Source organism: Mustela lutreola, chromosome 3, assembly GCF_030435805.1.
Source record: "Mustela lutreola isolate mMusLut2 chromosome 3, mMusLut2.pri, whole genome shotgun sequence".
In the NCBI taxonomy this organism is placed as follows: Eukaryota; Metazoa; Chordata; class Mammalia; order Carnivora; family Mustelidae; genus Mustela; species Mustela lutreola.
Window position 1 is genome coordinate 81,399,070 of NC_081292.1, and position 13,913 is coordinate 81,412,982.

Here is a 13,913-nt window from a genome sequence, read left to right on the forward strand (position 1 = left end):
ATGAATTCAAGTAATCTCCTTTTATCTTCCACTCTAGATCTATCCATCCATCCTTCCACTCATTCATTCATCCAGTTAACAAATACTGGTACCATTATTCCAAAGTTGCACAAACCTCATATTCAGGAGTTTTGATCTTATTATTTCTATTTTTCTCATTCCTTGTTGTAGTGTAGCAGTTAAGAGGTTGGGCTTTTGAGACAATATATCTGGATTCAAATCCTGGCTCTTCCATAAAAAGCTGTAGTACCTTGGAGAAGGTAATGTAACCTCTTTTAGTTTCCTCAAGGTAACACTAGGAATAATAATACCCATCACATGTTATTATAAAGTTTCAAATTAATAATTGATGTTAGGCCTAAGAACAGAGTTTGAACAAGTGTAAATACATATTTATAAAAGATATATATGCATAGGTATAAAACCAAAGCATCTATCAAATTAACATACTGTTTCAATTCAGATGTTGTTTGCTTAAGAGCCAAACATTCAGCAATCAAATATGCTTTACCTCTTCAGCAATAACTAGGGATAAATACCAAATTGAATTAAAAAAAAAAAAAGATGTCAGGAATAAAAAAACCTGTCACATTAAAAGAGATGCCTGGTCATTGCAACTCTAGTGAGTTGTTCACCTCACTCTCAGTGTTCATTCTCTGGTGGAACTAGGGTGTGGGGGAGTGATTCTCTGTGTTTCTGCTCCCTTATGTGCATCAATATATACCTGCTACATTACAAATACAACTAACTCTTTTCTTTTGGGATTTATATATATGACCTTGCATATTCTATTGGCACTCTAAAATAAATTCTAAAGTTCTATCTTCCTAAAAGAATAAAGACAATAGATAATGTGAGTTGACTTGCAGCCCCCTTTCTCTATATTCTTTCCTTTTTATATGAGGATTAAAAGGTATAATATCTGGCTTAACTGGAAATGCTGTGTTTTTCCACTTACAAACTCTTTAAAACCAAGAACCATGCCTTACTCATTTTTTATTTTCCCTACACTGCTTAGTCTAATAACTTAGTTTAGGAAGTTCCATATATTTATTGACACAAATTATATACTCTTCAGAAATAGAAAAATTAAAATAATTTAAAAAATAATTAAAAATTAAGTTTTATTACAGGAGTGAAACCCATATGTGTTAGTTTTTTTCTTTTTGTTTTCATTTCTATTTTTTCTCACCCAGATCTGCAAATACTTATGGATTATTGATTATTGATAAGGTGCTACGTTAAAGTAATTGTGTAAAAGTAGGCATGTATAGGTCTGTTAGTAAACTACATAATTTTATCTATAATGTCTCAAAAATACATTTTCAGAAGTTACAACTGCAACATTTTCAGCAGCGTGTATTTCCCATGAGTTCATGGGCAAATCTTGCCCAGTGAGGTAGTTCGTCATTGCCCCAGTTTTACGTCCCTTCCTGAGGACTTCTCTGTCCCTGGGAAGAATTCTTGACTTTCATGTTCCTCCTTGATTGTCCAAAGTTTCCCACCTGTCCCCGGCCTCAGCCTACTGAAGTGAATCAGACTTTGGAATAACCCATTTCTTTCTGCTTACTTACATTTACTGTTTTAAATTGTTTAAATCATGACTATTTCTTATTGAAAACTGGGACAAAACAAAGGATAGAGGTAGAGTAAGAAAAAAGAAATAACTATAACAATGTTAGATACATCACTGTCACCATTTTAACATGTCATTTATTTTCTATTTGTTTTAATATTGGTAAGTTCATATAGAATAACAAAGTTTTATTTTTCTTTTGTGTCTAATTTTATAGCATTTGTAGCTTATTTTGTTATTGAAAATATCAACTTACATTTTATCCTCAGCTTTGCTTAACATTTTATCATGGAACATATTCCTCTTGATTTTAACTTACATATGCTAAGGTGATTGTGTAAGTTGTCATTACTTCCCCTTCTTGAGAAATAAGTTGCTATTGCCCAATACAAAATGCTATAGCATAATCCCTTGTTTTCCGCTAATTTATGCTGCCCAGTGTAACCTCTTAGATTCAAGTGCGTAGTGAAAAGCTCTGGGATGGTTATCACGTTCCATTTCAATCTGTTTTTCCCTCCAGCATTAAAAATTCTTCCCTTTTTTTTTTTAAGCTTTATATGTAGTAGTTTTACTATTTGGAAAGGTAGGTTCTATATCATTGTGTTTCTTCTTCTCAATATACCTGGTTTCCAATCCAACTTTTTTCAGATGAAATTTAAAGAACATTTGTTTTTATTGTTGTTTCATATTTATATAAAAAATTTCAGACCATTCTCATGTGTTTTTATTGTGGTGAAAAACACCACCACCATGGTTTACTATGCAAACCATTTTAAGTGTACAGCACAATAGTGTTAACTATATGCATATTGTCCCGTAAACATTCTGTCTACCACGTTTTTGTTTCTTTCCCCATTGTCAAGTCCTCTAAGTGAAAATAATGTACCCTGTGATCAGTGTCCTTGCTCAGATTCAGCTTGCTTTCCCTGTGGAGCCTCCACAGATTTTGTAAATTGTCTTGGTATCTCACCTGCTTTGGTAAAAACAGAGATGGAGTCATATGCAAAACCAGAAACCTGTAATTGAATTGACCAAGCAGCTATCCATTTCCCTTCTCAATTAAAGAGATACTCTAGATAGGAGGATGATGGCAATCTCACACAATGCTCATGTGGATACTTTTCCCCCACAGACTGTAGGAGTAGAGGACAGTTCAGAGCATTCACACAAGAATCTCGAAAGAAACGTTCTGCTCAGTACAGCTATCCTGATGAGAAAGATAAGAACTTAAGTGATCTACTCAGTAGGTATGTACAGAAATATTTAATTTCTTTGGGCTATTTATCATAGATTTATTTCAAATATGCAGTTTGAGGGTTTTTATAGAAACCATGGCTGACTCATTTACATGTAGGATAAATTATACAATGATGAGCAAATAAGCTATGTGATAAATATGGGTTCCTTTTCACTCTGGAACATCATGTCCAGGGCATGCTCAGTAATAAATACTTCTCAATAAAGTACAGAAAATTGCACATAATAAATGTTATTTATGATTCCTTAAATCACATTATGGATATTGCTGATTTTAAAATTCTTTTCAAAAATAGGAAACTCAGCATATTGTTTGTAATGAAAGTAATAACATTTATCAAGTTAAGTTGATTTTAATTCATATATAGCGTATAGCAAGGAAAGTTTCATTTGTGACCAAAATGGGATATTTTTGAACCCTTAGAAAATTGAGAAATATCAATCTTACTCCTTTGAAATCTGTTAGGACTTCTCCTGTGACACTTATATACAAGCTTCATATGTAGTTACTTCCTTTTTTTTTTAAATTTTTTATTTTTTATAAACATATATTTTTATCCCCAGGGGTACAGATCTGTGAATCACCAGGTTTACACACTTCACAGCACTCACCAAAGCACATACCCTCCCCAATTTCCATAATCCCACCCCCTTCACTTCTTTACAGAGTTCCTCCACACAATTGTCTTGGAAGTTTCTGAAAAGAGAAACAATGACTTGAGCATGGGTATATACAGTAGCTTCTTTTCACTGAGTAAATATTCAGTAGTTGCTTGTATAATTAAATTACCAAAACAAAAATAAAAATGTTGTAATTCACAGCCCCATAGGAGGGATACTATTGAAAACACTTTGTTACCACATGCTAGTAACTTGGTGTTCACAGCAGGCTCCTAAGCATTATCATTCAGTCAAATTCAAAATATATTTTTGGAGTTCCTGCTCTCAGTCACAACTGAGAATTTGTGATGTATGTAGAAGAGAACAAGACATGGCCTTGTAAGATTTATAGTCTAGGAGAGAAAGTGGGTCATATGATAAGGGAGATGGGTGAAGGCTTCAGGCTCTGGCACAGGTTCACACCCTGTTTCCACTACTTCATGGACACAGGTTATGTAAAATTTCAGTCTCAGTTTCCTCAGCTGCAAAGTGGGCATAATCATACCTACCTTGTGCAATTATTATATTAGTAATGTATATATGTATATGTAAAGCACCTAATGGTGATGTGGGATGTAGTATTATAGGTGTTCCACAAAAGACAGGATAGCAAATGCTGTTATAGTGCTCACTATATGCCACACATTCTTTTAAATGCTATGTAAATATTAACCTGTACAGAAGTGTTCATATAATACTGATGTGAAATCCAATTAGGATGTTGTGTAGTTCAGAACAAGGTATAGATAATTCTTTTGGGCTTTTAGCTTATGCAGAGGTGAGATGTTGAGAAAAAGACTAAGATTTTTTTTTTTATATAATTTTTTATTTTTTTTATAAACATATATTTTTATCCCCAGGGGTACAGGTCTGTGAATCACCAGTCCACTCACTTCACAGCACTCACGAAAGCACACACCCTCCCCAATGTCCATAATCCCACCCCCTTCTCCCAAACCCCCTCCCCCCAGCAACCCTCAGTTTGTTTTGTGAGATTAAGAGTCACTTATGGTTTGTCTCCCTCCCAATCCCATCTTGTTTCATTTATTCTTCTCCTACCCACTTAAGCCTCCATGTTGCATCACCACTTCCTCATATCAGGGAGATCATATGATAGTTGTCTTTCTCTGCTTGACGTATTTCGCTAAGCATGATATGCTCTAGTTCCATCCATGTTGTCGCAAATGGCAAGATTTCATTTCTTTTGATGGCTGCATAGTATTCCATTGTGTATATATACCACATCTTCTTGATCCATTCATCTGTTGATGGACATCTAGGTTCTTTCCATAGTTTGGCTATTGTAGACATTGCTGCTATAAACATTCGGGTGCATGTGCCCCTTTGGATCACTACGTTTGTATCTTTAGGGTAAATACCCAATAGTGCAATTGCTGGGTCATAGGGCAGTTCTATTTTCAAAATTTTGAGGAACCTCCATGCTGTTTTCCAGAGTGGCTGCACCAGCTTGCATTCCCACCAACAGTGTAGGAGGGTTCCCCTTTCTCCGCATCCTCGCCAGCATCTGTCATTTCCTGACTTGTTGATTTTAGCCATTCTGACTGGTGTGAGGTGATATCTCATTGTGGTTTTGATTTGTATTTCCCTGATGCCGAGTGATATGGAGCACTTTTTCATATGTCTGTTGGCCATCTGGATGTCTTCTTTGCAGAAATGTCTGTTCATGTCCTCTGCCCATTTCTTGATTGGATTATTTGTTCTTTGGGTGTTGAGTTTGCTAAGTTCTTTATAGATTCTGGACACTAATCCTTTATCTGATATGTCATTTGCAAATATCTTCTCCCATTCTGTCAGTTGTCTTTTGATTTTGTTAACTGTTTCCTTTGCTGTGCAAAAGCTTTTGATCTTGATGAAATCCCAATAGTTCATTTTTTCCCTTGCTTCCCTTGCCTTTGGCATTGTTCCAAGGAAGATGTTGCTGCGGCAGAGGTCGAAGAGGTTGCTGCCTGTGTTCTCCTCAAGGATTTTGATGGATTCCTTTCGCACATTGAGGTCCTTCATCCATTTTGAGTCTATTTTTGTGTGTGGTGTAAGGAAATGGTCCAATTTCATTTTTCTGCATGTGGCTGTCCAATTTTCCCAGCACCATTTATTGAAGAGGCTGTCTTTTTTCCATTGGACATTCTTTCCTGCTTTGTTGAAGATTAGTTGACCATAGATTTGAGGGTCTATTTCTGGGTTCTCTATTCTGTTCCATTGATCTATGTGTCTGTTTTTGTGCCAGTACCATGCTGTCTTAATGATGACAGCTTTGTAATAGAGCTTGAAGTCTGGAATTGTGATGCCAAAAACGTTGGCTTTCTTTTTCAATATCCCTTTGGCTATTCGAGGTCTTTTCTGGTTCCATATAAATTTTAGCATTATTTGTTCCATTTCTTTGAAAAAGATGGATTGTACTTTGATAGGAATTGCATTAAATGTGTAGATTGCTTTAGGTAGCATAGACATTTTCACAATATTTATTCTTCCAATCCAGGAGCATGGAACATTTTTCCATTTCTTTGTGTCTTACTCAATTTCTTTCATGAGTACTTTATAGTTTTCTGAGTATAGAATCTGTGTCTCTTTGGTTAGGTTTATTCCTAGGTATCTTATGGTTTTGGATGCAATTGTAAATGGGATTGACTCCTTAATATCTCTTTCTTCTGTCTTGCTGTTGGTGTAGAGAAATGCAACTGATTTTTGTGCATTGATTTTATATCCTGACACTTTACTGAATTCCTGTATAAGTTCTAGCAGTTTTGGAGTGGAGTCTTTTGAGTTTTCCACATATAGTATCATATCATCTGCGAAGAGTGATAATTTGACTTCTTCTTTGCCGATATGGATGCCTTTAATTTCCTTTTGTTGTCTGATTGCTGAGGCTAGGACCTCTAGTACTATGTTGAATAGCAGTGGTGATAATGGACATCCCTGCCGAGTTCCTGACCTTAGCGGAAAAGCTTTCAGTTTTTCTCCATTGAGAATGATATTTGCGGTGGGTTTTTCATAGATGGCTTTGATGATATTGAGGTATATGCCCTCTATCCCTACACTTTGAAGAGTTTTGATCAGGAAGGGATGCTGTACTTTGTCAAATGCTTTTTCAGCATCTATTGAGAGTATCATATGGTTCTTGTTCTTTCTTTTATTGATGTGTTGTATCACATTGACTGATTTGCGCATGTTGAACCAACCTTGCAGCCCTGGAATAAATCCCACTTGGTCGTGGTGAATAATCTTTTTAATGTACTGTTGATCCTATTGGCTAGTATTTTGTTGAGTATTTTAGCATCTGTGTTCATCAAGGATATTGGTCTATAGCTCTCTTTTTTGGTGGGATCCTTGTCTGGTTTTGGGATCAAGGTGATGCAGGCCTCATAAAATGAGTTTGGAAGTTTTCCTTCCATTTCTATTTTTTGGAACAGTTTCAGGAGAATAGGAATTAGTTCTTCTTTAAATGTTTGGTAGAATTCCCCCGGGAAGCCTTCTGGCCCTGGGCTTTTGTTTGTTTGGAGATTTTTAATGACTGTTTCAATCTCCTTACTGGTTATGGGTCTGTTCAGGCTTTCTATTTCTTACTGGTTCAGTTGTGGTAGTTTATATGTTTCTAGGAAGGCATCCATTTCTTCCAGATTGTCAAATTTCTTGCCGTAGAGTTGCTCATAGTATGTTCTTATAATAGTTTGTATTTCTTTGGTGTTATTTGTGATCTTTCCTCTTTCATTCATGATTTTATTTATTTGGGTCCTTTCTCTTTTCTTTCTGATAAGTCGGGCCAGGGGTTTATCAATTTTATTAATTCTTTCAAAGAACCAGCTCCTAGTTTTGTTGATTGTTCTATTGTTTTTTTGGTTTCTCTTTCATTGATTTCTGCTCTGATCTTTATGATTTCTCTTCTCCTGCTGGGCTTAGGGTTTCTTTCTTGTTCTTTCTCCAGCTCCTTTAGGTGTAGGGTTAGGTTGTGAACCTGAGACCTTTCTTGTTCCTTGAGAAAGGCTTGTACCGCTATATATTTTCCTATCAGGACTGCCTTTGTTGTGTCCCACAGATTTTGAACCGTTGTATTTTCATTATCATTTGTTTCCATGATTTTTTTCAATTCTTCTTTAATTTCCCGGTTGACCCATTCATTCTTTAGAAGGATACTGTTTAGTCTCCATGTATTTGGGTTCTTTCCAAACTTCCTTTTGTGGTTGAGTTCTAGCTTTAGAGCATTGTGGTCTGAAAATATGCAGGGAATGATCCCAATCTTTTGATACCGGTTGAGTCCTGATTTAGGACGGAGGATGTGATCTATTCTGGAGAATGTTCCATGTGCACTAGAGAAGAATGTGTATTCTGTTGCTTTGGGATGAAATATATCTGTGATGTCCATCTGGTCCAGTGTGTCGTTTAAGGCCTTTATTTCTTTGCTGATCTTTTGCTTGGATGACCTGTACATTTCAGTGAGGGGAGTGTTAAAGTCCCCTACTATTATTGTATTATTGTTGATGTGTTTCTTTGATTTTGTTATTAATTGGTGTATATAGTTGGCTGCTCCCATGTTGGGGGCATAGATATTTAAAATTGTTAAATCTTCTTGTTGGACAGACCCTTTGAGTATGATATAGTGTCCTTCCTCATTTCTTATTATAGTCTTTGGCTTAAAATCTAATTGATCTGATATAAGGATTGCCACTCCTGCTTTCTTCTGATGTCCATTAGCATGGTAAATTCTTTTCCACCCCCTCACTTTAAATCTGGAGGTGTCTTCGGGCTTAAAATGAGTTTCTTGGAGGCAACATATAGATGGGTTTTGTTTTTTTATCCATTCTGATACCCTGTGTCTTTTGACAGGGGCATTTAGCCCATTCACATTCAGAGTAACTATTGAGAGATATGAATTTAGGGCCATTGTATTGCCTGTAAGGTGACTGTTCCTATATTTGGTCTGTTCCTTTCTGATCTATCACTTGTAGGCTCTCTCTTTGCTTAGAGGACCCCTTTCAAGATTTCCTGTAGAGCTGGTTTGGTGTTTGCAAATTCTTTCAGTTTTTGTTTGTCCTGGAAGCTTTTAATCTCTCCTTCTATTTTCAATCATAGCCTAGCTGGATATAGTATTCTTGGCTGCATGTTTTTCTCGTTTAGTGCTCTGAAAATATCATGCCAGCTCTTTCTGGCCTGCCAGGTCTCTGTGGATAAGTCAGCTGCCAATCTAATATTTTTACCATTGTATGTTACAGACTTCTTTTCCCGGGCTGCTTTCAGGATTTTCTCTTTGTCACTGAGACTTGTAAATTTTACTATTAGGTGACGGGGTGTGGGCCTATTCTTATTGATTTTGAGGGGCGTTCTCTGAACCTCCTGAATTTTGATGCTCGTTCCCTTTGCCATATTGGGGAAATTCTCCCCAATAATTCTCTCCAGTATACCTTCTGCTCCCCTCTCTCTTTCTTCTTCTTCTGGAATCCCAATTATTCTAATGTTGTTTCGTCTTATGGTGTCACTTATCTCTCGAATTCTCCCCTCGTGGTCCAGTAGCTGTTTGTCCCTCTTTTGCTCAGCTTCTTTATTCTCTGTCATTTGGTCTTCTATATCACTAATTCTTTCTTCTGCCTCATTTATCCTAGCAGTGAGAGCCTCCATTTTTGAATGCACCTCATTAATAGCTTTTTTTATTTCAACTTGGTTAGATTTTAGTTCTTTTATTTCTCCAGAAAGGGCTTTTATATCTCTCGAGAGGGTTTCTCTAATATCTTCCATTCCTTTTTCGAGCCCGGCTAGAACCTTGAGAATTGTCTTTCTGAACTCTAGATCTGACATATTACCGAATTCTGTATTGTTTAGGTCCCTAGCCTTCGGTACTGCGTCTTGTTCTTTTTTTGTGTGTTGAATTTTTACGTCTTGTCATTTTGTCCAGATAAGAGTAAATGAAGGGGCAAGTAAAATACTAAAAGCGTGGCAACAACCCCAGGAAAATATGCTTTAACCAAATTAGAAGAGATCCTAAATCGTGAGTGGGGAGAAAGGGGATAAAAAGAGGTTCAAAAAGGAAGAAAGAAGAAAAAGAAAAAAGAAAAGAAAAAAGAAAAAGAAAAAAAAAGAAAAGTATTTTTTAAAAAAGAAAACACCTAAGAAAAATGTAAAAAAGAAAAAATATATATATTAGATAAACTAGTAAAAAATCGTTAAAAAAGAAAAAGGTAACAGTTAAAAAAAAATTTTACATGAAGGCGAGAAGAAAAAAAAAAAACAAAAAATGAAAAAGAAAAAATTAAATTAACTGCAGGACTAAAAAAAATCACAGGAAAAAAGCCATGAGTTCCGTGCTTGGCTTTCTCCTCCTCTGGAATTCTGCTGCTCTCCTTGGTTATGAAACCGCACTCCTTGGTAGGTGAACTTGGTCTTGGCTGGATTTCTTGTTGATCTTCTGGGGGAGGGGCCTGTTGTAGTGATTCTCAAGTGTCTTTGCCCCAGGCAGAATTACATCGCCCTTACCCGGGGCCGGGGTGAGTAATCCGCTCGGGTTTGCTTTCAGGAGCTTTTGTTCCCTGAGCGCTTTCCGTAGAGTTCCGGAGGACGGGAATACAAATGGCGGCCTCCTGGTCTGTGGCCCGGAGGAGCCGAGAGCCCAGGGCCGCACTCCTCAGTGCGCCCTCAGAGAACAGCGCCCAGTTACTCCCGTCTGCCTGACCTCCGGCCGCGCTCCGAGCTCACCGAGCCTGCGACCGGTTCAAGGTAACACCGAGCTGTGAGCTTACTGTCGGCTCTGTCTCTGCAGCCGGCTTTCCCGTTCCAATACCCGCAAGCTCTGTGACACTCAGACACCCCTGATCCTTCTCTGACCCTGCGGGTCCTGAGGCCACGCTGACCCCGCGTGGGCTTCGCCCCGGTTTAGCCTCTGGAGCTATGTCCCTCAGCGGAACAGACTTTTAAAAGTCCTGATTTTGTGCGCGGTTGCTCCGCTGCTTGCGGGGAGCCAGCCCCTCCCCCCGGGGTCTATCTTCCCGTCGCTTTGGATTCACTTCTCCGCCGGTCCTACCTTTCAGAAAGTGGTTGTTTTTCTGTTTCCAGAATTGCTGTTCTTCTTCTCTTCGATCTGCCGATGGATTTTCAGGTGTTTGCAATCTTTAGATAAGCTATCTAGCTGATCTCCGGCTAGCTGAAGCAGTCTCAGCTTGCTACTTCTCCGCCATCTTGACTCCTCCCTCCCAAGACTAAGATTTTGATGAAGATTTAGGGCTTCTAGTCTGGAAAAACAGTGAGCAAAATCATGGGGGCAGAGAAAAGTTAGGTATGTTTGGAGAGTGGTAAGGCTTGACATGTCTAAACAACCTGATGTGTTCGATACTTAGGGATGAAGAGCATCCTGGAAGAATATTCTATAAAAGAAGATTGAGGTAGCGAGAGAAAAGCCTTAAATTCTAGACTAAGGAAACTAAATCTGTTCCATGTGTTACTGGAGCTCCTTCCTGTAAGGTAGACTTGGCCAGGAGCCATAGCTCTAGTCAGAACCATTTTTAAGTAATTCAAGTGGCAGAAAATAGTCACATGGCCCTTAGTTAATTTAGCATTTCATTTGGTTTGTAATCCACTCTACTATGTGAAATGTTTTACCAGAGTGAAATTGGAAATAGATGTTGGGTGACACATTTATAGGCAATTTCTCTTTTACTTAAAGGATGGTAATAGAGATCTGACTCTTCCAGTCAAATCCAAAGGTATGTGGCATGGACAAAATACCTACTACCTGCCTTCTGCCATGCTCTACAGTCATATCCTGTCCTTCCAAAAACATTCATTTCACTTGTTTTGAGGTAATAATTAACGTATAGTACTATTTGAACTCTTTAAGATTGTGGTGACCTTATGGACATTCTGCTTACCTGTAGCGTTGATCACTCAGCTACAGACTGGTTAATTTCAGTTTTAGTCTCCTGCCAACCTCATCAAATTTTACTCAAACATGAGCCTCACAATCCAGAATTCCATTTATTATTGATATGATAATAAAAAGATAATACCAGCTTTGTTTTGTCTTCTAACTATACATGTTTCAGTAATCCTTTGTAGATAGTTTTGTTGTACTCAAGACTTGTTTAGACCAAAAAAGTCCAAATCCTCTCACTCAGTGTGTGCAGATCACTCAGGCTATGATTTTACTTTCACTTTTCTCTGCACATTCATCTTCCTTGCATTCACTGTCTTTTGGTCAAAAATTGATCCATTTTTCAATATACTATTCATGAGTTAACATCAGTTTAACTTGATAAGTATTATTTTTTTCTTACAAACTCTATGCTGAGTTTCGTGTTTTTATTAATAATTTACAATGTAGAAATATCCATACTGTCCATCTTTTTCTTCCGTTCTTCTCCCTCCTTCTCACTGGCTACCCCCAATAATCTCCCTAGCTGGTATCCTTGTCTCTCTTCTCTTTTTCCACACTGTCTAAAACACAAATATGATCAGACTAAAATGTCTGTGTAGTGGTTAAGAAAGGACTTTTAAATTTTGTTTTTTAAAAATCCTGATTTGCATTCAGCTGTGCAATTTTATAACTATATCATGTGGACATATTAACAACTAAGTCACAGTATTCTCATCTGAAAGACAAGGCTGCTTCAAGTGTCTCTTGGCACTGCTGGGTGCATTGAGTGAGGTGATGTGGCCTCTAGGGCAAAGCAATCAGAACTGTATGGTCCCTGAAGTGAATGAAGAACTATGGTCTGCTTTATTTAGCTTCCCTGACTCATTGCACCCTCCCACCCCCACCCCAGGCAGGAGTCATTACCTTCTTATTTGTCTTCCTCATACAAATGTTGTTTTTCCTGCTTGTTCATCAATCAGTCTTTTCTGAGAGAATGTTAGCAGTCTACTTACTGAAAAGGACCCTCACATGTATCTTAGCGTAATGCCTGTTACATAACCAACACCCAACACATACTTGTTCAATTGTGAACACCATCTCATTGTATAATCTGGTCTTGCCGGTATCAGCCACTCCTTACGTTCCTATACTCAGTACTTTAAATCTTGGTTATAACTTTATACAATCATCCAGACTTCCTTGCAGTTCAATCTCCTTTGACTCGACACTGATGATTTATAGGAGAGAGCAGCATGAAAACAAAAGCGTTAAATAATCTTTATTAAAATTATCTGTGGTTACTAGTATCATCCATATCAATACTTGTACACTTGAATTGATTTGAACGTAGTAAAAGCTGGTTTGTGGTGCCTCTAATTCACAGCGTCTCATGGGACATAGAGTTGATCTAGTGACTGAGCAATTGGCATTGGTAACTTCTTTTCTTTTTCAGTGCTACCTTTTCCTAAATTCCCTCTCTGATGTAAGCCTGTAACATGTCTTTGGCTTAGGAATTATTTTATAAGCTCGTAGGATCTACTGTGTCTGGCAAGCCATTTTCTTACTGAACAGTAGAAGACATATATTGAGCAGAACAAAGCAGAAAAATTTTGAAAGTTACAATGGTTTTTTTCACAAGGAAGAACTTTAAACACAATTTGGGAAAAAAGGAAAAACTTGGACATGAATAGCATGTCAACTAAATCAAATCTATATAAAATGTTTTTAACAATATATTATAATCATAGATGTATGGAACTTTCATTTCAATTTCCCAAACTCATTATTTACCTCTGTCTTTTGAGAACTTAAGTTAAGCTCTAGAAATCATATTTTGAATTCAGCCCAAGACTTTTTATTTCCTTTTATTATTGACAATACTGTGCTATTTTGCATCTGCTTTAAGATTAGATTTTTGTCAGACTAGTATTTTTATCTTAATTTAGTTCTTGCCATGAATTTATAATAGAACAAGGAACGTTCCCACCTGGGTGCTATATCATATATAATATGATATAGCTCTTTCACTGTGAAGTGAAATGAACAATTTTTAGCAAAAGACATAATTTGAGATCTAAATAATATGTCAAATAGATATGTAATACTACATGGCATTCCCTTTATTTCCTAAGAAATACTTCCTTATCATTTTGAGTAAACTATGTGGAACAGATGTAAGTCTCTGGATTATATTCTTATATGTCATTTAATTTTAATTTCTAATTCTAGTCACGCAAAGATAGTCACAATGCCCTGTACACTCTAATGCCTGAGGAATATTTGTTGATCTCTTTTTTTTTTTTTTTTACCATCTGACTTCTATTTTTCAGCATTATTTTTCTTCTATTATAAACAGGCAGCAAGATTACTTGTACATTGATGAAGATGGTAGACATGTGACATTTCTGCCAAAAGCAGAGTTTGCCCAAGATTTCAGCAATTTTGCAGTGGAAACTCAAAAAACCATCAAAGCTCTCAGAGAACAGGTTTGTTTTTCCCCCTAAGCAACATGTTCTTATCGTAGAGATTGAAATAACTAGATTAAAAAAAAAAATCTGTCCAATGGCT

General features: G+C 37.0%; 1 protein-coding gene across 3 annotated transcripts in view; it reads left to right on the forward strand.

The window, feature by feature from the left end:
• The window catches only part of PXDNL (peroxidasin like), a 520,865-nt gene that overhangs the window by 479,271 nt on the left and 27,681 nt on the right, over positions 1-13,913 (forward strand). For all 3 annotated transcript variants that reach the window (XM_059166462.1, XM_059166463.1, XM_059166464.1), the window contains 2 exons: positions 2,709-2,823; positions 13,702-13,831. In XM_059166462.1, coding sequence (XP_059022445.1) covers positions 2,709-2,823; positions 13,702-13,831 — 245 coding nt within the window. The remainder of the gene's footprint in view (positions 1-2,708; positions 2,824-13,701; positions 13,832-13,913) is intronic.